This window comes from Tetrao urogallus (assembly GCF_951394365.1).
Source record: "Tetrao urogallus genome assembly, chromosome: 18".
Classification (NCBI taxonomy): domain Eukaryota; kingdom Metazoa; phylum Chordata; class Aves; order Galliformes; family Phasianidae; genus Tetrao; species Tetrao urogallus.
This window is the reverse complement of record NC_136831.1, coordinates 3,226,372-3,247,773: the sequence shown is the minus strand read 5'-3', so window position 1 is coordinate 3,247,773 and position 21,402 is coordinate 3,226,372. Positions and strand designations below refer to the sequence as shown.

The following is a 21,402-nucleotide window of genomic DNA, read 5'->3' as shown; positions in this document are numbered from 1 at the left end:
GAATGACCGGAATAAATTCCCTCACTGTCTGAAGAGCTGTGTGAACTCATCTCAGGGATTTTCGCATGAAAGAACAGACTGAAGTTAGAGTCCATCCCAACCACACAGGGCTGGCTCTGCACCCACGTCTGCTTGGCCTACAGCCTTGGGATCATAGCAATATGACAGCAAAGGAAGTGCAGGAGATAAGGCTTACTGTTCCAATATTTGAAGTGTATTCTTGTGTCACTTCAGAATGGAGTTTTAAGGTTTTGGTATCAGCATGTCAGTTTTGAACCTCATCTTTGGTTGAAATTACAGTTAATAAGTACAGAAAAAGGTGATTTTATTAAACGTTAACATCTTTAAGAACGAAAGAAACGCGTCTCAGGTCTATCTGCAGCTAAAAATGGCTTTTTGTATGAGCTGTTCCAGTATTTTGGAGAAATTCAGGTCAGAATTTTCCTAGAAACGTGCTTAGGTTGTTTCTTGTATGTAAGAAATTAAAGACAGGGGCCACAAGAAGTTGGAGCTGCTGCTCACCAGCACCCCTAGATGAGTGGCTGCCATTTGTATTTGACTCCTGCAGTGTCTGTTCCTTGGCATAGGGAGCAGCATGCATGGCTTGTGCATCTCACAGAAGTACCTGGAAATGATCTGCCAGTGGCTGCTGAGGATGGCTGTTGTATTCCTGATATTTGTCCCTCTTTTGTTTTGCAGAGCTGCGTTCTGAAAATCTCTTTGTGTCTTGATTTCCATAGAAAAGCAGTTTAGCCAGGATTTTAAAGGCAAATGGGTGGCAGGAATGGTATGCCTGAGCTCACACCCCTGATGAGTTACATGTAGAAGGGCAGCAGCAAAACAGCTTTCAGAAAAGGGCAATTTTGGACTTTTTTTTTACAAGGAAACTTACATAAGGGTAAGTTCTCAAGTCCATTAATACTGCATTTTGCTGTTTAGTCGCTCTGCCAAAGGCTATGCCAAAAAAAGAAAGAAAGAAGGTATTTATTTTTCAAGTAAACACTTCTGGTCGAGTTCTGAGGCTCTCTTTGTGCATGCTACACTGTTTGCTTCCCTTTTCAGTTCATCTTCAAGAAGTGCTTTTCTTATTTGGTTCGACTTTCTCAGTGCAGTCACCTAGCAACTTGTGAGGGCCTTTGTTTCAAACATTAATCTCTAAATGCACAAACTAAGAAAATAAGGGTCCTCAGAATTGCTGAACTGAAGCATTGGAAGTCTCAAAGTTAGCTGCTGCAACTCCATACTGAGCCATTGAAGTTGTACTTTAGTTCTTTAACATGCATTTTCAATAAGGCAAAAAATACGGGTAGACATTTTTAAAGTCATTTTTCAAGTTGTTGCTCAATTAAATGTATTTTGGGAAGTGTGTAGGTATTGTCATGTTACATTTCACCATGTGTCCACGTATGTTGTGATTTAAGATATTCTGATACCAAAGCACATGTCCAAACATTCTAAGTCCAAAGTAAGGAAAAGCTTCCAGCAAGAATTCAAATATTTGTACTGCCAATTGCATTTTCAGAAACACTTGCATTAATTTGATTCATATTTCAGCTATGATGTTCATACTCAGAAATACCCAAACAGGCACTTCTGCAGCTTTCAGAAATACATTTGCCTTTTTCTTGTCCCATTCTACAGCAGCACAGTGCTGTTATCCAGCAGATAACTGAGAACATGTATGAAAAGTTGGTGTCAGATGGCCTAGGACAAAACATGGAGGAAAGGAAAGGCAGGACGTGGCTTATCAAAAGATTGAGGAAAAGATGTGGGAATTACTGCAGTATTAGAGCACCTATCTTGGAACTGCCACGTCCTGCCTCTACCAATACTGCATTTTAGAAATCAGACATAATCACTGGGTCCCTATTGTCATTAACTGCGTTGGAAAACACAGCAGAATGTCTCTGTCCTGTCCTTTTTCCCCTTCCCCAGATGGCATTTACTAAAGCTTGTTGCTTTCTAAGGTTGCCAAGAAGCACTACCTGCAATCCTGACTGCACCTCCTGCGGCGCAGCTGGGATGATGCTTCCAGTGGCACCATTTCAAAAGAGAGAAGGGATTTTGAAATGCACATTGAAGCTGAGCAGAAGCACAGCAATTCCATGCTGCTGGCCTGGATTTGGCAGGCTAAGAGGGGCAGCAATTCCCAACCAGCAGGGCAGGATGCAGGGCGCTGACTGCGCCAGTAGTAGAACCCAGTTCCCGAACATTGGTGGGAAACACTCAGATCTGTGCTGTGCTGTGGGGTGGTGAGGACTGGTGAAGGATTTCTATGGCCATGCAGAGGCCACAAAAACAGTTATATATTTGTTTGCATGTCTCATTGCTTTAGAAGAGCCAGACACTCTCCAGAATATGTGATGCAGCTGAAGCTGTTTATTTCCATAGTCCTGCAAGAAGCATAAAACTGTCAAAGTTTGCCGGAGGGCCACTTAGGGAGGGTCTTAGTCCAGGAATATGAGAGCTCCTGGTATTTAGAGCACTTGAATGTTACTTCTGTACAGAATTACAACATGTGCAACAGAAAAAGAGTGTTTTTTAGCTCATTATGAGTTTGAAACTCATAATTCCTCCTTCTGGTGTGGGGTGCCTCCAGTGTGGAAGCTTTTATTTGTCTGGCGTGGCTGTACCTGTCACAGCAGCTTCCCATTTCATGCTGCAGCCATGATGGAAGTGGCACACCACTGGAAGCTGTCTGCTCTGCTCAGCATAAATGTCCACTGCTTCACAGCCATTGTTTCAAATGGTTCTTTAAGCATTTTTAAATTAAAGCTTCACACATTGACTTCTGCACTGCAGTGAGTGAGCACTAAGCTGGGGGTTTTTTTCCTACTGCAGTGCTATTAAACACAGTGGAGCAATGACAGTGGTTTCATCCCCCTACCTAACACAAATCACTGCTGTTTTAGAAACAATTTACTTCTCCTATAAGATAGTGGTGAGGCCATAAATAAGACAAAACGTAATGTCCCTCAGTAAAACCTCTAATAGCTGTCTGTGTTCTGTGTGAATCACAGAAGTGTTACTGGAGGGGGAGGAATCTCGGCAGTGGTTGCAGCCATTCTGATCTCTTTACAGTGTCTTTGTATCCAGGATTTCCCCATTCCTTTCACTTCGATGCTATTTCATTCCTTTTTCTAACATGGTAATTCCATCTCTGAATTAAAACTTGAAGTTTCTGTGGATCACAGAATTCAATGCATAGGATTCCTACTTAAGGATTCGATTATCCTATGGTCAAAGCATGGAAAAAGTTAATCAAAATTTTCTTTTAATGCTGAAGGATTTGTCATCCAACCACAAAACCAAAAATATTCCTTAAAATAGGAAGGTTTTGAAAGGAAAAATAGTGAAATTGAATCCCTCAGTTCCTGCTCCAAACATTTCAGATGTGTGATGTAACTTTTTTGGATGTCTCCCATGATGAGGTCTGCACTGGCACATGACACCAATGCACCTCAGTTCTTCAGAAAGCTTCAGGAAAGCCTTTCAGAGACAGTTTTTGCTTGTATTTTCCTGGAACCATTCAAGGCTGAATTCTTGTAGCAGAAAATTTAGTTCAAAGTTGATCTCCATTGTTGTAAGATTCATTTTAGGAAACTGGGTGCCACTCGGCAGATAGGCAACTGACAAAAAGTAGTGCAGACATTCTCCTGGATATGGCCTCTCCTGTGAGTAATCCTGGTGTGGATTCGCCGATGGGAAAGAAGCTGAGATCAATGAAGGATTGGCTGCCCCAGAGCTGAGTACGTTCTTGAGAAGATGGTGAGGGAAAAGTACAGGCACGAAGAGCCGGAGAAGGGCGGTCATTGTGCTCTTTCAGGAAAGCACTTAAACAAGTCTGAAAGATTATTATTCGTAATGGGAGTCTGGTGGAAAATACACAGCTATATTTTCTGTAGTGAAATTCTTTTTTGGGTTGTCAAAGGCCGTGAATGAAACGTTCATACCCTCAATGAGCACGTTGTCCTTGCGGGCAGCCTTGTGCGGAGCAGAGTCAAAATAGTAGCTGAGAGGATGGAAAAATGTGTTAAATACATGGAGTAAAGCAATAAAAAATCTGTTCTACAAAGCATGGCTTATTTCAGCTTTTCATAATAATACGGAGTTGGGATCTTTTGCTCGCATTTTCTTTGTGTTTTGGAATGGGCTCGTAGAGTCCTGAAGTGCCTTCGCTGCATCAGAGATCTGAAGGATATTCTGGCAGCACAGGTTGGAAACCTGGCAGACTTATAAATAGCAGCTTTAATTACATCTTCTATTGGGCATTACATAGAGAAGGGATTGGAATAAAGAGGTTAACATGACAAACTGATGATCTCTCCTGTGTGAAAACCTGTTATTCCAACTGTGGTGATTCCCCAGAGATAAAGCTATCAGAAAGGACACATGACACACAGTGCATGCAGTGCCTCTTTATAGCATTCTTAATATGAGCATTAAGAGTTTAAATGATTAAAACAAAATTTCGTTAACAGGAAGTAATCAGTGAAATGCATCCTCGCTTAAATCTGCTAATACTTCTTGTTGTCTGGTGCTCAGTGCTGCAGCAGTGTACATTTGATGCAGCACACAGCCCAAAAGCTTCTTAGGCTCTTTTAATCTTAAAATCACAAAATACTGCATCTACCCAAAGTATTGCTTCATCTGAGGATCAGGCTCCTTCCTACAAATGGAGACCTACCATGTAAACATAGATTTTTCACCTTGAGATTCAAATTCTTGACTAGCTAAAGTAACAATTGTGCTGCTTATCCTTGTGGTTAGCTGCATTTCGGCACTTGGCAAGCCATGCAGAGAGAAAATACATTAATAATCCCCTTAAGAACCATATTAGCAGGAGTTACACTGCTGTCTCTGGCTCCATTTTATCTCCATGTTATTATTTCTTGTCCAGGTGCAATGTGAGAGCACCATTGGTTTTGTCACAGATGAATAACAGTTGTGAAGTTGGACACACCTGAAAATTTTCCAGCGACCCTTTCCACAAAACATAAAAGGTGTCGAAACAATTAAAAAAACCCAGCAACCACATAGATGTTATATGCTGATTAAAACAGCTACACATGTGCATAGTGCTATATAGTGTATCCCAAGCTACATATTGTAAAAGCCCACTGAGATCCATTGAGAGCAGCCCGTAACTTGGCCAGCAGCACAGAGCCCGAAACGTCTGATATCCTAATAACAAACATTTATGTGAACAGAAGTTTCCTGTGGATCACATTAAACCTGTGATAAACATTCCGCACAACCCAGAGTACAGCTGATTTTCTATGAAATACGGTTATTTCCATTTCAGTTGGAAAATTTAACAAGAAAGATTGCAGCCAGGAAAGATTAGAGCATATTTTCCCCATCAGATAGAAAAGAGGCAATTAAGACATCTTCTAGGTCAATGAATGAGTCTAGACACACTAATAGCTGCTAGGGAATTTGCATCTATTCTTTCAGCTTGCATAATATGTCCAGAAATTGGTCCAAAAGGGGAAAGAATGAACAGAATATGATGAAAGTCATTGTGCTCTACTTAAAGGAGACTTGGGTCTGGCAGCCCATGCACATGTGCTGCTTGGTCCTAACTGAGCTTTTTATTACATTTTCTGTATGTGCAGTGAAATGTAAGTTGGCGTGATCAAATGCTTGGCCACTCACTGTGTGGGAGGGCAACATTAGGCACGAGAATAAAGATGTAACAGTTTTTAACCTGAATTGCTTAGGAAAGGAATCTTCAGTGAGTGTCCTACTAATGGAATCCAGAAAGCATGAGGCAGTGCATTAGGTTGTGCTCCCAATAGGCAGGGAATTCTCAGGGTTTGCTGCAGTGTGCTCAGACAGCCCTGCACAGTGGCTGGCTCTAAGCACAGTGCATACACGGATTATGCTATTAACTTAAACCTTATTTTACGTTAGCCAACGTATAGGATGAGCTTAATCCATTCACATTTAAATGCCAACACTGTAAATTTTAAACTGAGAATCCTTTTATAGCCTATGGAGAGAAACGGGCTCTCCTCAAATGTGATTACGCTCATCCTAAAGCATTTTGCTAATAGGGGAGCATCCACATGATACAGGCATTTGCAACAGGGTGTGAAGAGCATTTCAATGAAAGAAATCCTGCCTCCCTCCATTGGCCATAAGGCCATGAGCTCAAACAGATCCAAACTCTACAGACACACGGGTGAGATAAATCCAATGGTGTTCATTTATAAATCTGTAATAATCAGGAAACTGTGCAATTCCCTCTCCCAGTGCAGCTTCATAAATCATGATGCTTCAGTCACGAAGCAGGGTAATTTCTTTATTATTTATTTACAAGGAAAAATCTGCTGTAAACCAGGAGAAAAGCCAAGGGATGTATTGCTCAGCTTAAGCAAGGGAAGACCTGAGTTTATATTTTCACAGTAGTGTCCATCATCTTAAAAAGGAGAGCTCTGCTGATGGGATCTGGAGAAGCCAGGTGTACTGTCTTAAATTTAAGCCCTATGGAAAGGAAGCCCTTGTGTGAACATAAATGTTTTTCTCTCCTAAAGCCAAACAGACTTTGTTGTAAATTCCTCTCCAACAGAATGATGAATATGTAGAGCATTACTGGAAATGGAACTTCAGTGGACAGTGTGTCTGAAAGGGGATTTGTGATTACTGCTTTTGTCACACGTAGTTTTAAAAGAGCATTTAACAAAGCACCACTTGCGAGATCCTGAAATGAAGAGGCCAGCATATATCTTGGGATGATTTGTATGGCACAAAAGCTCCTTTTGGAGCTGTAGCTCTGCCCTTTCTCACTCCCAGCGCTGCTGGGAATTCTGGTGCCGTACTCCTTGCCTTGCCATGGCATTGCCTTCCTTGGTGTGCTAAGCGTGGGGCATGGGAGTTGGGACAGCAGTTTTCTGCAGCCTGCAGGATGACTTGAGGCTGCTGCAGACGTTCAGCCTCTGAAGGAGCTTCGTGGTTTTGTCTTGACAGCAGAAGTGGAATTATGAAAGAACTGAGGAGAGCTGAATAACGGATTCAACCACAATTTCTTAGTAATATAATAGTTCTTATTAGATTAAAGTATTAAGGAATAAAAAAAAAGCTCAGAGACTTACATATTCCTTTAATAGGTTATTTTGAGCTTCCATTGAAGCAGATACACTTTTAGCAGATTGGCTTAAATGCCAATTGGGTAATAGAGCAAGAAGAAAAGCCATAATCTTTCTTCAGAGCAGAGAGTCATTTACAGCTCAAATAAGCCTAATTACCACAATTGAACTTGTGGAACCCCTTGCCTTTGTTAATAGACTTACTGTGCTAATAGCTCCGAATGGACATAAAAGCCAAACTAAGAAAAACTTTGTGTACTTCTGAGACATTAATGTGATCTTTCCCCACACAAACAAAGAAATACCACTTTACACTTATGTAGCAGAGGCTTAAAGGGGAAAGTTTTGATTATTTTATGGTTTTTAAAAAGCTTAAAGCAATGGAAATGGTATCATTACAAAAATCTCTTTTCCAGAATACAGCAGTTCTGTAGGTTTTATGATGAAGTTGGAGAACCAGCGCTGAATCCCGAAGGCATTGAGACTCACAGTTATTGCTGTCAGCATTACGGAGTAAGCTGCTGCTTAGCAGAAGGGAGACCAAGAACAAGGAGAAGAAAATGTTCAAAACCAAGCAACACCCCTCTCTGCAGTTGTGCTGTAAAGCAGAGAGACCACAGAATTGAAAAGCAGTGACTTGGGGAGACTGGGGCTGCGTCCAAGGCTGGCTCAGGGCATTTTGTCAGCACCACACGTTTTAAACAAATAGCACTTTTTCTGTTCCTTTTTTTGTTGCTCATTGTCGGTTTGTTCCAATTTCTGTGTCACTTTGATGAATCTGTTTATAATGAGCTTTATGCAGTCAGCGAACTTCAGAGCAAACACACTGACGGGTTGTTCAGCTGCAGGTGTTCTCACCAATCACACTCAGTGCAACTCAGTCTCTTCTTTTTCCCCTAGAATGTAACAATTAATATTGCAAAGCAACATCTTTGGCTTTAGTGGCGTACAATGTTGAAATAACGGAGAGCAGGTGAAGGGGGAAGGAATTCCAAAGGAACTGCAGTGGGAAGGCTCCATGTGCCCTGTTGTGACCTGCTCTCATGCTCACTCCTCTCTCCTGTCCTTTTGCCAGGCACGGTTTAGCCTCATTTTCACACTCTGAGCTGACATTATGAATGGCATATTTGTGTGTTAATCATAACTGCTTTAAAGCACAGCTGCTGCCACTCTGAAAATTCGTGTTGCAGTCAGGTATTGTTGCAAGCTTGATTTCTTATACAGCAGCGTGTTGATGTATGGTGCTTTATGGTATGTGGGATTCAGTTTCAAACTGGAGCTGGAAATTTATTATACTGCTTCAACATAATTCACACAGAACATACCGTGTGTGTGCCAGCTGGAAACTACTTGGAATTTGTTATTTTCCATCCACTTCTGCAACAGTGTCACATTGTTTACAAGGAGAGCATGCAGTCTTACATAAGACACTTGCTTCCATGCACTTTTTCTGCATTATTTTACTCAATTTGTGAAGGATTTAAGCACCCTGAAGCGTGGGGTGTTAAAAGGCATAAAATAATTGAAAATAAAAACTATTTTTGGCTGCGGTAATGGCCTGTGCACAATCAGAAATATTAAACAGCATTTAAGAAGTGTGGGTGAGATGTGATGAATGAGCTGCATTATATAAAAGTGCCTTATTCAGGCTATTGAGTATAAGGACTAATATGGGAAGGGATGCAAGGGAGAATGTGGCTTTTTATTACCAGCTTGCTACAAACTTGTTGTAGGATAATCTTTGTTACTGAGACCTACAGACAAACATTGTCAAACACAGGCTTTGATCTGCTGGGATTTATGGGCAGCATTGGGTATCTGGATTGTGTTTTGGGAAGTAAGAGATACAGAAACATTGCAGCACTGAGGAAATGATGCAAATGAGCTGACTTTCCACAGACTTTCTGGATTGTTTAACAAACCTCGAGGTTCTCTTATGTGCACTCAGTTTTCCATCAGCATTGTATGGACTTGGTGGCATGGCAAAGAAATCCTGTCCCCTTGAAGTGCTTCCATCATATCCATGTCTTTCCTCATTATGGCTTCATGGTAACGACTCAGCAGTACCATCTGTGTGTGATCTTTGCCCATTGAGTGCATCTGCTTGCATTCGTGGCTGTGCATGGCATGCATGGATGTGTGCAGTGCCATCCCCACTGCTGAGACTTCGCAACACAGTCAGACATTCGGAATGAGTTGCAATCTCAGTTTGCAATCTTTTGGTTTTGGGGGCTCAGGTGATGACTTACTGAGCTCTAGCGTTGCTACTTGAAAATTCCTGGCCTGTTGTAAGCAATATTCTTAGATAAATGTCTGCTGGCATATGACTGACATTTATGCCTAGCTTGTTACTTACACTAATATATTGCTTTTAGTAAATAAATGGGATAGAAAATAGTATTTACCTTGCCATATCATGAGAAAACTATTCATTCTGTCTGACATAAACTGAGAGATGCTGTTTATATTGCTGCTCCAGTGAGCCAAGAAAAGCTGCACAAATATGTCATGACCATACAGTGGAAAATGCCTGCGTACTGTTTCCTGTGTATCTGTAGTCAAGCTTCAATATGACAGAATAACAAGAATATCCATGATGCTTTCTAAGAACTCAGGCTTAATTTGGGAGCTCATTTATGAGACAAAGATCAAGTTCTAGGAGTGTTTTCTGTGCTTGAGAAATGTTTTGATAACTTTGTCAGCCATCAAGACAAACTGCAGAGAGCATCTCGGTTCATTGACTTCATCGTGCGATGTGAATTGAGTTCTGACATTCCCATAGGTCATTACCACGCGGCTGCTTTATCTGGTATGAACCTGGCATAAATCTAGGCTGCCACAGAGGTTCTGTATTCTGTTTTTGTGAATGTTCGCGTTCTGTGCATTGAGCAAGCTGGGGGAACTGCTCCAGCTAAAATCCAACCTTGCCAAAAAAAAATTGGCTGCGTAGATGTTAATACATAGCAGCAAGCAGACAGGACCACTGGTTTTGACAGTAATGTGCCATATGTCAAATTAAAGTAGTCATGTAAGCACGACTGAAGGAACGGTTGCCGTGCCAGCCCCATCCCCTGACGCAGTGCTTCCCTCAGAGAGCAGACGTAGGAGCTAGCAGAGCACTGGGAGCCTGCAGCACAAACTGGGAAGGGCTCAGTTGAGGTAGCAGACTGGTAGCTGCCTTAATTTTCCTGAATTTGTGCACAGGTTTTAAAAATTACAGTGACTGCATGATGGGAAGTCCTGCTGATTGCTGCCATACTGCTTTCCCTGCTGCAGAGCTCCCGTCTTCACCTGTTTCTTAGCGTTGAAGATTTTCTTTGTAATTCCTATTGCAAATGTAAATCGTTCATTTGTAATTAAATGACTTGATGAGTCATCAGGTCGTTTAATCACTGATAACGGGTGACCCAGTGGCCTAATGGATAAGGCATCAGCCTCCGGAGCTGGGGATTGTGGGTTCAAGTCCCATCTGGGTCGTACCACTGATGTTTTGTGTTCAAGAAATGTTTAGATCTAGTGAGGGATGTGGTTTCATGGGGAAAAAACTGATGGCAGTGGATGGTTGGACTGGATAATCGTAGAGATCTTTTCCAGTTTTGGAGATTCTATGACCTGTTTCCATGACTCTGTGCTTCCTGTGTGTGCTGCCCATTCATGAGCCCACGGGTATTTACCACAAATATTACTTCTACTATTTGGAAGGAATTATTGTAGCTCATGTCCTTCACTCAGCCACGTTGTTTTGGTAACCACCAGACCTAAGAAATTGATCTAAGTCCATAACTTACCCTTCAAAAACACTGCAGAAAGTTTTCCACCTATCAGCAAAGGGTAAATTTTTGAAATTCTGTACTTGGTTTCTATATGAGTTTTTCATCTTATGTGATTTAAATTCCTTTAACAACGGATTTCTGACTCCTGTTGGTTTAATGCAGAGTTTCTTGTTGATTGCTTCCCGAGAGGATGCTGTTACATGGGGATGAAACTGTGTTTTCAGTGACTGATGAGAGTTGGAAAGTGTTATTGAAGTTTCTAGCAGATGACCCTTTAATAAGATGTATTTAATTGGATGAGACTTGCAACAAATATTGGCCATCTGTTGAATAACATCAGAAAAGTAAAGAGAAACAGCAATAGGAAAAAATCTTAAACAAATGAGCAAATGAGCTTCAATTTCTTGATATAATCCCACACAAAACAGGATGGTGGTTAAATTTTAAACCCCAGCCTGAATCCTTTCAGAGAAGTGTCCAAAATGATGGTTTTGTAGGTATCCCCCATGCCCATGAGATGAGCTTCCCCTTTTTTCTTTGTAACCTTTGAAAATTTCAGCCCTCTCTTTCGAACCTTTTCACGTTTAAAATGCTCTTTGCTGCTCCAGTCACACTTCAGGCTGAGGCAGGGAATGGTTCTTGCCATGAAAGTCTGCTTTCGAGGGGTGAAGCTTCAGGTCCGTAGCTGTGCAGATGCTGTGGCTGCCCTCCCTAGCTGACTGTGTTGGCAGCATTAACACATCTTTAATATCTTCTCTCCTGTTGGGTCACTGGACCATTATTTGACCATTATTTTTATATGTCATGAATTAATGGGACAGTAATATTTACGTATCAATACTCATTTTGCATGAAGGCAAATGAAGTTATCAAATTAGAGCTAATGTAGAATAAATTATCAGATCTGAATCTTAATAATAATTACAACCCAGCACAAAATGGGAATGCCTACATATCTTCTAGCTAAAGATATTGAAATTGGCATTGCAGATCCAGTAATACAATGAATACTGCCAATTTCATTACATCCAAATGATTTGTTTTGGTGTCAGCAAATGAGTAAATACTGCTTTTCAATTTTATTTGTATGTGTGTGTGTGTGCCTTCCACACACAAAATTAATATCATTCATTATTAATGCAGTCATTTTAGCACAGAATATACTATAGTACAAGCCACAAATTTGATTAATTGTGCAAATAGGAATGAGCTAATTGTTGGAGTTAACTTGCTGTCTAAATGCACTTTAAACTCTCGCAGAGAGAATCATTAACATTAAGCACTATAAGGTGGATTTTTTGTGGCATAAGTTTTGTAATGATGTTTTTGATTTAAACCTCCCCAAGCTAAAATAACTGGAAAGAGCAAATGAAATCAGACTGACGAGAGGGAAGCATGGGCTGCTGTTCCTGTCGTGATTTTATTCATACATGACTTTATGACTTTATGAAAGTTGCAAGCATAAATATGAAGTGGGAGACATAAATAGGACATAAGAGCTGTAATAACATTCGTATGATGGGATGGGATCTTCCATCCTTTAAAACGAAGCGCTCTGCTTTTAAGAAAAAAAATAAATGTGCAAGTCAGGAATATTTTGCTTTTATACTTCTGAAGCCCCGCTGCCCTGTTCTGGAATCACAATTGTGTGAAAGTTAATGTCAAAGCATGCTGTCATCTTTTTAACAGCTTTTACACGTGTCAGTAAACGTAGAATTGGGTGGCTGTCTCTGTCCTGTCAGTAACTGGGAATTCATCCTCCTGTTGGGATTGCATGCAGGCAGGTGCTGCAGGGAGCTGGTTTCCTGGAGCTCAGCAGTGGCGAGATGATTCTGTTCTTATTGCAAACAGCTCGTTTGGTGTCGGCCTGACCCCACTTACATCCTGGGAAAAAAAATAAAGTAAATCTTTTAGCAGTATTAGAATTAGTGTGTGGATTGTGTTTACTGCCAAGTGAGGTTTATTGATTTTGTTAGTAAGTTAAAAGGTTTCTCAAATAGAACTAAATGCACATATTTTAATTCAAAATACACTAGAATACATTGCATTCATCTCTTGGCATTTGGATCTGGCATTTTGCTTCTGTTGTTGTCCATTGCAAATCATGCTAAAGGATGGAACTGTTTTGGTTTACAACTACCCGTAGCTTGATATCATTGAATTATTAATAAGGTGTTGAGAAAAGCAAGCTATAAAGCCAGTACTGAAATATTTCCAAACGTTTGTACGATTTTGACGGTAAAACCCACCAGCTGTGCTAGGACATTTTCTGTAGCTGTTCAGATTTCCATGCTTCCAGCTGTGAGGCAGATCAGATGTTACCAAGAAGTGCCTGCAGCCTGCAGTGCAGCACCACGGGGATGGGGTGCAGGTTGGGCTGGGGGCAGGATGGGGGCAGAGGGTGGGATGGGGACAGGCTGGGGGCAGGCTGGATGAGCTGGAAGCGTGGTGGCAAAGCCTCCAGAAGAGGAAGGCCCTGGTGGCTGCTCACTGCCTCGTTGAGGAGCACGGTTGGAATGTGAGCAGCCCTGGCAGAAGCCGTTTTGGGGTTTTCCATAAACCCCTTTACTTTCTGTTGGCTCCCTGTAAGGAGCCCTCTGGGATTCTGTCTGTTTTACCAAATAACATCCAACAGCTGCATGCTGGAGATTGGTTTCATGCTGTCCTGAAACATGTACAGCCTGTGCTGCTCCACATAACCCGCTCTCTCAGCCCATTTCTTTTTACATCTGTTAACACAACAAGCTGAAGACAGCTGTTTTATTCCAGACATCCCATTTCTGAGGTTAGGCACGTCGATGAAGTAGTGCAGATTCTTAAGGATGAACATTCACAGGAAATATCTGTGGGCTTTGTGTTGCATTGCTGAATTGCAGGAGCTGCACCCTGCCCTGCTGCAGTGCCTCTGCTGCTGGCACAACGTGTTAAAGGCAGGTATTTGAACTACAGTGGTTTTGAACTACAGAAGTGATAGAAGAAGCCTGGCATAGTGGGTCATCTTTTTTGCCATTGTGAGTTCTTGAGATAGTTATTTCAGTTCTGGCTTTGATAGGTGGCTTCTGGATTATTATTCATTTATAAAATGGGACGCCTCGAAGGAGTAGGATTAATAGCTTTGTGAAATTTTAGCAAGAACTTTCCACAGGAATGGTGATGTCTGTCTTTAAAAGTTCAAAAAAAAAAGAACACAGTTAACAATGAATTGAAGCAGTTTTCTGTGACATACTTGGAAATTAATATCTTCTACTTCTTTTGTTTTGCAAGCATGGCAGCATAAAAATAATATAATGGACCTTCTTTTCCTTGTAACTGAAGGTAGAAATGTCAAATCTAGAAGGTGTGGTATGTGAAGTATTTTGCTATATCCCAACTGTTTTAAAAATGCTGCCCATACAGCTGCTGGAATATATTCATCTCTTTCTCCCCCGGCACTACCAGGTCCGCTGAATTCATTGCTGGAGATGAAAATACATATGCAGCTTCAGCCAGGCATGCAGCCAGTATTTGCACACTGCTGTAGATCTTGCAAAGCCAGCTTACCGGCAGCATCCATCTGTTTTGTTCTTAGTGTAAAGGAGTTAATGACCTGAGTAGTTAAGACTGTCCAGGCGATCTGCGTAATCCTTTCCCACAAATAAGATGTTGTTGCAACTATTACTTTCTCTTTTTTTTTTTTTTCTACTTTGTAGCAGAGATTTTATTTCTGTCCTCCCTCCTGTTTGTTTAGCCTAATTGAACTTGACCAAATTGACAAAGAAAAACTATGGAGCAAAGTCAGACATTTGAATGACCTCGGGTTGGACTGGATGACCTCCAGAGGTCCCCTCCAGCCCCTACAATGCAGTGTGCAATTCAGTGTAGCTGAGGATATGCATCCAGTTACTGCCTGGCAGACTCTGGGAGTTCAGAGTGAGGAATCAGCCCTAAATTTGTCTGTGTTGTCTTCTTGTGGCTCATATGCTTTGACTTCAAGGTAAGTTTCTGCTGCTGCTTGGAGCAGGTAGATTGAGGACTGCAGAAACTGCAATGAAGATAAAGGTAACCCGTTAGACAAGCAAGGTATAGCTCTTCATAGGTGAGCACTTTAAGGTGCTGTGTGACCTCATGCTGTTATAAAAGAGCTTTAAGAAGCTTAAGAAGAGGATAAGGAGTTGAGGGAGAGGGCTGTTTTCCTTGTGAGCCATGTTATCCCAGAGCAGACTGTATTGCACTGGACTGGGGGCAATTTTAGGGAGAAGGGAATTATAAGTGACAAGGGGAGAGTTTGCATGTATCAGGTTTAAGCCCTAGCTTGGGTTCTCTCTTGAGGTAGCCTTCTCCTGTATGTGGGGTGAAATATTGGCAGGAAAAGTAGCTGACGTGTTACAAATTGCACGTGTTGAAAAAGTTAGGGCGATGCAGTGTGTAAAATGCCCTGTGGATTCATGTCCATTACATTCAGAGGCTGCACTTCTTCTGACTTGTGTCTTCGATATATAATAGAACCCTCATTTGTATTAAATATGGTGAAAACGGTGGATTTTCTGTAAAAGTCATAACCGTAGCATCATATTCAGAGCAGGAGGAAGAGAAAATCCTATTTAATTGTTACACTTTATGCTCAAGATATACTCCCTATTCCTGAGTTTACTCTATACCTAGTAAATTTATTTAAACAGTAGTGCTTATTTAAAAGAAGAAAAAAGTAATTAATACTGAAATGGCTTGTCTGTTTTAATACACTACTCTATTTCTGTTTAATGTAATTACTGTATTTAATCTTAGAAGGAGCTAATGCATGCCGTGTGACAAATTTGTTCATTGCTCGGTGTCACGCAGAAAGCAAAAGAAGAAGTCAAGCAGTAATATGGGTCCCTTGGGGAAATTCTGTGGCTTCACTGAAAATGCAAAGCATGTAAAATAGCAACATAAAAATTATGAAGTGCTCCATATGACTACCGAGGCCCTTAAAGTTCCCTATTACACTCTGAGACAAATGCAGGGAGTGATTTCATGCTTATTTTAGTTTTATTGTAACTCCTTGGTCTAATTTGGAATCAATTCTTGCTCTGTTAGACAATAAAAGTAAAAGCCAAGAACAAATATTGTTGCACAGAGTAATTTCCCTGTTGCTGCTGATCAGACCTCTTCTTCCATTACCTCTGAGAGAATCGATACTCTACCCTAGAAACAAATTATGTAGGCAAGCATACGTATAGCTGTTGATGTCAGGCAAATAATTGTCGTTGCAGTGGAGACAAAGCTTTAAGGTTTGTTTCGAAAGTTAATAGAGGATTTTTATGCTACTTCAGATTTGAAAAAATATAATTCGAGCTGGGAAAATAATCGCGACTGTGGCAGAAATAAGTCAGAGGTTGACAAAGCTCACTGGTTCCTCTGGCAGATCAGTTGGACGTATGTAGAACCGCTTGCTGTCATCGAGTTTTTTAAATAAACTTGCATAGAAAGGGTTTTGGTTTTTTTTTACTTGTGCTCTCCACGCAGCTTCATTTATTTTACTGAAATAAATCTGGGCCATAGCAGAGAGAACCACTTCTACTGGGAAATCTCATCCAGCCCATCAGGGGGTTGTTCTCTCAAAAATGGGAGTAGAACTGTGGTTTTAAATATCTGTTGGATCTTTCTAATTCCAAGCATGTAACATGCATGACTTCTGCCTCAATGCATTTACCCCCAGTTCTTGGGAATGCTCCTGTCTGTACAGCTCTCCAGATGCACGGCTAAATGCCGCGTGGGTGACGGGGGCTCAGCGAGAGCTTTTCTCCTTTATAGACCATCTAATAGAGAAGATTGCTTCTGTTATTTATTATTGTAATATTTCATTTCTATCTCACCAGTCTGTGTCATATATAAAAGCTACGAGTAACAGCGTTTTTTAGCAGATAACTCCCATCATGTATTATACTGATAACCTTCACACGTCAGATAATTTAGAAAACAGCTTGAAATTTATGGCACTGCCTTGTAACTAGAAGTGACTGATGGCAATATATATATTTAATAACGACACGTTTTTCTCAGCACTGTGAACTAACAGAAAAGTGTTGGATGGAACGAATTGCCCTCGGTTATACATCATAAATCCCCAAACTGCACAGTGCATCGTCTGCTTGTGTTTGGAGAAGGTGCAGAGTGCTCCTTGCTGTGTAACCACCAGCCTGGAGATGCTGCTTGCTTTCCAGCAACTACACGTAATGTGTGCCAGCTCCTTCCTGCTTATACTCTTGTTAAAATGTAAAGCAACAAATTTCCTGGCAGCCTCTGCAAAGCGGTGTAATAGAGCTATCATTAGGAGAAGGTGATGAACATAATGGGAGTTCTTAGCAGTGGCAGTAAGCGAAGCGAAGCTATTAATATCTTTCCATAACAAGTAACGACTGAAAGGTTACTTCTCAGCTTTATTACTAAAAATGTTGTGGTATTTTAAGCAGGTAATATTTTGTTTTCACTTGCCCGTGATTTTCCTTATTACGAACTCTCGAGCTACGTATCGCTTATTGAAATTAAAACTTCGTTACTAAAATGTGCCCTATTGGCTGAATTGGAAAAATGAAAATTTAGATGTGGGATTTTATGTATGATTCCTGCTAACGAGGGATCTAAGCCCAGTGTTCATTTGCCATTGAATTTATCATTCACCAAGACTTGCTTATCCCTTTTTTTATGTCAAAGTATGTTCTTTTCATTTGAATGTTCTCAAAACATGAGACAGTCATACTTTTGAGCTGCTTACTAAATAACTGAGCTCTGTGGAGAAGGGTAACACACAGCATGTACAGATAGGAAATCCAGGAGAAGGAATGGAGACTTTTGGTGGTGAGGTGTGAGCGCCAAGCCATTAGCAGAGGGTTGAACAGGGAGGGTTAGAAAGTTGTTCTGTATGAAGCTTTAATTAGTGATTGTGTTTGGAGTGTAGTTTGAAGCCCAGTAGGTCGAATGTTGTGTGGCTTGCCTGTGTTGACAGCTGAGTTGGAGTTTTCATTGTGATGTGATTGGCAGAGTTTTTGTGGAAGCCAGAGGCTGCCGTTCAGAGCCATAGGATGGGATGGCAGCAGTGAGTGACAGTGTTTCTCCTACATGTCCTAACACTTATTACATATCAGTATTAAAAGCAATGACAACACTGCCTCTGTTCCTGAGTAAAGGCAGAGCTGGGCTTGCCAGCCTAAGATCTCAGCTGGTAAGAAAACGTCAGTAGTGCAGCTCAGTTCCAGAGGTATTTTTCCATTCCTTTGCGAAGATGATCTTGTATTTTTTCCAAATAGATGATCACTGCTCACAGAAGAAATTATTTAACATTTTTATTTTCTGAAGGATGTAACAGGCATGAAGGATGAACATCATGAAGGATGTTCCTGCAAACACAAATCAAGCTATTGTCTTCAAGAGTGGAAAGTTTGGAACCAAAAGTATAATTTGGAAGTGAAACATTTTTCAGCTGCAAGTAATATTAATAGTAATTGCCACTTAGTGGTCTTTCATTTGGTGGAAACAAACTATCAAAATGATAATTGTAGGATTCATTGGGATATAGATTGATTAACAAAGTAGACAAGCAAGTGGGCAGTGAGCGTGGAGCCAGAACTGTGGCTCTTATGAAGTCGGCTTAGATGGAACCAGGGGAGCAAAGCCCATTTTGCACCATTTGTCCAAAGAATAAACATATGCCATGTCAGAAATAGAACAGTTGGAGACGACTGCTGCATGGGCCACTGCTGAGAAATAGCTGAAGAAAAATGCGAGGGTGATTAGACTTCTTTCGAGCCAGCCGACCGCCTGAAGGTTGCACAGGAGGCTGGGATGGCACTGTGGTGGCACAAGGGGTTGTACACTGCAGTGACACCAAATGCACCTGATAGCATCTTTCCCACTTCTCTTCATTGGGTGAAAGAACTCCATGCACGTTATGAATGGGAAGGAAAAGTGAGATTCCACATGAAATCAGCTGTCTTGAAAAACTGTGAGACTGTAACTTGGTTTCCACTGAAATTGGAAATGCACTGCTTGCAATTCTAAAAAATCCGTCTGATATTTTTAAAACTCTCCTTTACGATGTTGTACATTATTTACTGGAAACAGTCTGAAGTGCTCAGGTAACACAGTGTATTATCTGTAAAGAAATTGTGTATTACTTCGGACTTTTCATTGTAACCTTCTGACTCATTGCAAAACCACCTGATAGTGCAGTGTTTGCATCAGGATGTTCCAAACCTCAACTCTAGATTTTTCAGTTCTGCTGAAATGTGGACTGATGATGACATACCAGAACCAAGAGTAAAACAAAAAGAGAACCTCTGTGAGGGTGAAAAGCTAGTGCCTGTTAGTGAAACAAAGCTTGCTCAAGCAAATTGTTCATATGTGCTTTTGGGAATGTGTGTGACCTCTGCTGTGTGACAGCCTATAGGCTCTGTCACATTATATGATTAGATTAGAATAAGCTTTCCTTATATGAAGAAAGTTCTTTCAGATCATTCATAAATTTCTAAATGGGAATTATTCTGTAAGCAGAAGCTAATTTTCTTTTCCCGTTATCTCCTGCCACTCTGTGATATGAGAACACTTTGTTCTCCACGAGAGTCTTCACTTAGAGCTTTGCTTTCTCACAGACATAATTAACTAGCAAAGACACTGGGTTTTCTTAGACATCTTCATCAAAGCATGCAGGAAAACAGATCCCATGCCCAGGGCTGGCTTTCCTTCCAGTTTAACGTACCTCATTTATGGCTGCTGTTCTTGCCTGAACACAGAGTGAGTTCCAGCTACAACATGGTTGGGTTCAGGAAAAGCGACTTCATAGTGTTGTTCATTCCTCACTAAACTTTCACACTTTGGGATGTCTTAATCATTGAAAAATTGTCCTTTGATTTTTAAATGTGTTTATTTCCTCAGTAATTGCATAGTTTACTTGACATCTGCCTTTCTTGTGTGTCTGTGTCTAGCATTAGGCTCTACTTTCTTTGAATGACTTACAGGTGAGATGTTTGCCTCCAAGTGTTATCTTATTTCCTGCATAACTACATTTGTATCAACAAGAGGAAATTAAACTCATGCCTCTGTAACTGTTGTTTTCCATTTTCTTACCAGTTTGCTGTTTTGTGGTTCATAAGAGATGCCATGAGTTCGTTACCTTCTCTTGTCCTGGAGCTGACAAGGGACCTGACACTGATGTAAGTACATTGACATTTGATATGCTGTTCTTCTAAGTATTCTTATGTTGTGGCATTCAACTGTGAGAAGATATTACAAACAACATCAATAGGTTCTAAAGGTTGATGTTTATAGTCCTCATTCTGAAGTGAATATTGAAGATTTATGGACTTTAGAGAGCTGTTTTTTTTTAAAGAAAGTTAACAATGGATGAATGTATGACCAAGATCAATATTCCTCAGAATGTGACAACAGAATGTGAGGTGTTTACCCAAGCATGAAGCATGAAGTCAGCATTTTATTTTTGTTTGCTTTGTTTTGTATGCATTTAATACTAACAACGCCCATGAAAGGCTGAGGGTTTTTCTGAGCTTGTTTGTGTACCCAACATATCTCAAGGAATAACTTCAGAGTTGACTCTGCTCCTCGTCCTCTGTACACACAAGGATCTGCAGCTCTAAGTACGTGCCATGGATGAGACGGATGATGATCCAACCTAATCTTGAGCCAGCAGGCTTATCTGAAATAGGTTATCTGAAACTTATATTATTATATTCATGCTTGAGCTGGTCAGGACACCCGTCAGGATGCACCCGTTCCATCTTGCCCTGTCAATACATGCATCTACAAGCAGCATTTTTGGTCAACAATCAAATTTTCAACACATCTGCCTACATGGTGAGACGTATCTACAAGAATATTGTGTCACCCCAGTGAAATAATAAACTGTTTGTTCACATAAAAATAACATTTATTTGGGATTTCTAAATTCCACTTTACAGTGAAGTAATTTAACATCTGCTTATGGGAACAATGCATTCCAAGTGTTCTTTGTCTAAATGGCTCTGTTTTGTCTCTTGTAACGTATTCATGCTCTAGATTGTAGGCTATTATCTCCTCTGATGAAACACACCAGAAGACTTTTCTTACTAAGTTTTAATGAGCTTCTCATGAATGGTTTTAATATGCTAGACATGAGATCAGTGAATAATGAGCAGAAGCTGCAAGGGGTTTTGGAAAGTTTTCTTATTTTTTAGCTGAAGTTCAGGGCTTAAGTACAGTAGCTGAAGTTTCAGTCTGAAACTGAAAAGTATTTTAAAGACAGTTTGTTTGTTAAACATTTCATATAATGCAAATTTAGGCACATAAGACATGCTTATCATTGTGGCAGCAGGCTGAGGTTGCTGACAGAAACACTGCTGCCCTCAGCACCCACTTCTTCTCTTTGTAACTTTTCCCTGCCCTCTTTCCACTCTCTGAGATCCTGACCCGCTCATCAATTTGCTGGTGTAACCCACAGATATTGCCTCCTTCAAAAGCAGATGCGTGCACTAACTTCACAGCAGCATGACGCATTGGAGCAATGGGTCAGGCTGGCAGTTAAGCTTGGA

The 21,402-nt window shown here is 40.8% G+C and overlaps 1 protein-coding gene across 2 annotated transcripts in view; it reads left to right on the top strand.

The window, feature by feature from the left end:
- Positions 1-21,402, top strand: part of PRKCA (protein kinase C alpha) — a gene marked incomplete at both ends in the record, with an annotated part of 110,599 nt that overhangs the window by 25,750 nt on the left and 63,447 nt on the right. For both annotated transcript variants that reach the window (XM_079544163.1, XM_079544162.1), the window contains one exon: positions 19,949-20,031. In XM_079544163.1, coding sequence (XP_079400289.1) covers positions 19,949-20,031 — 83 coding nt within the window. The remainder of the gene's footprint in view (positions 1-19,948; positions 20,032-21,402) is intronic.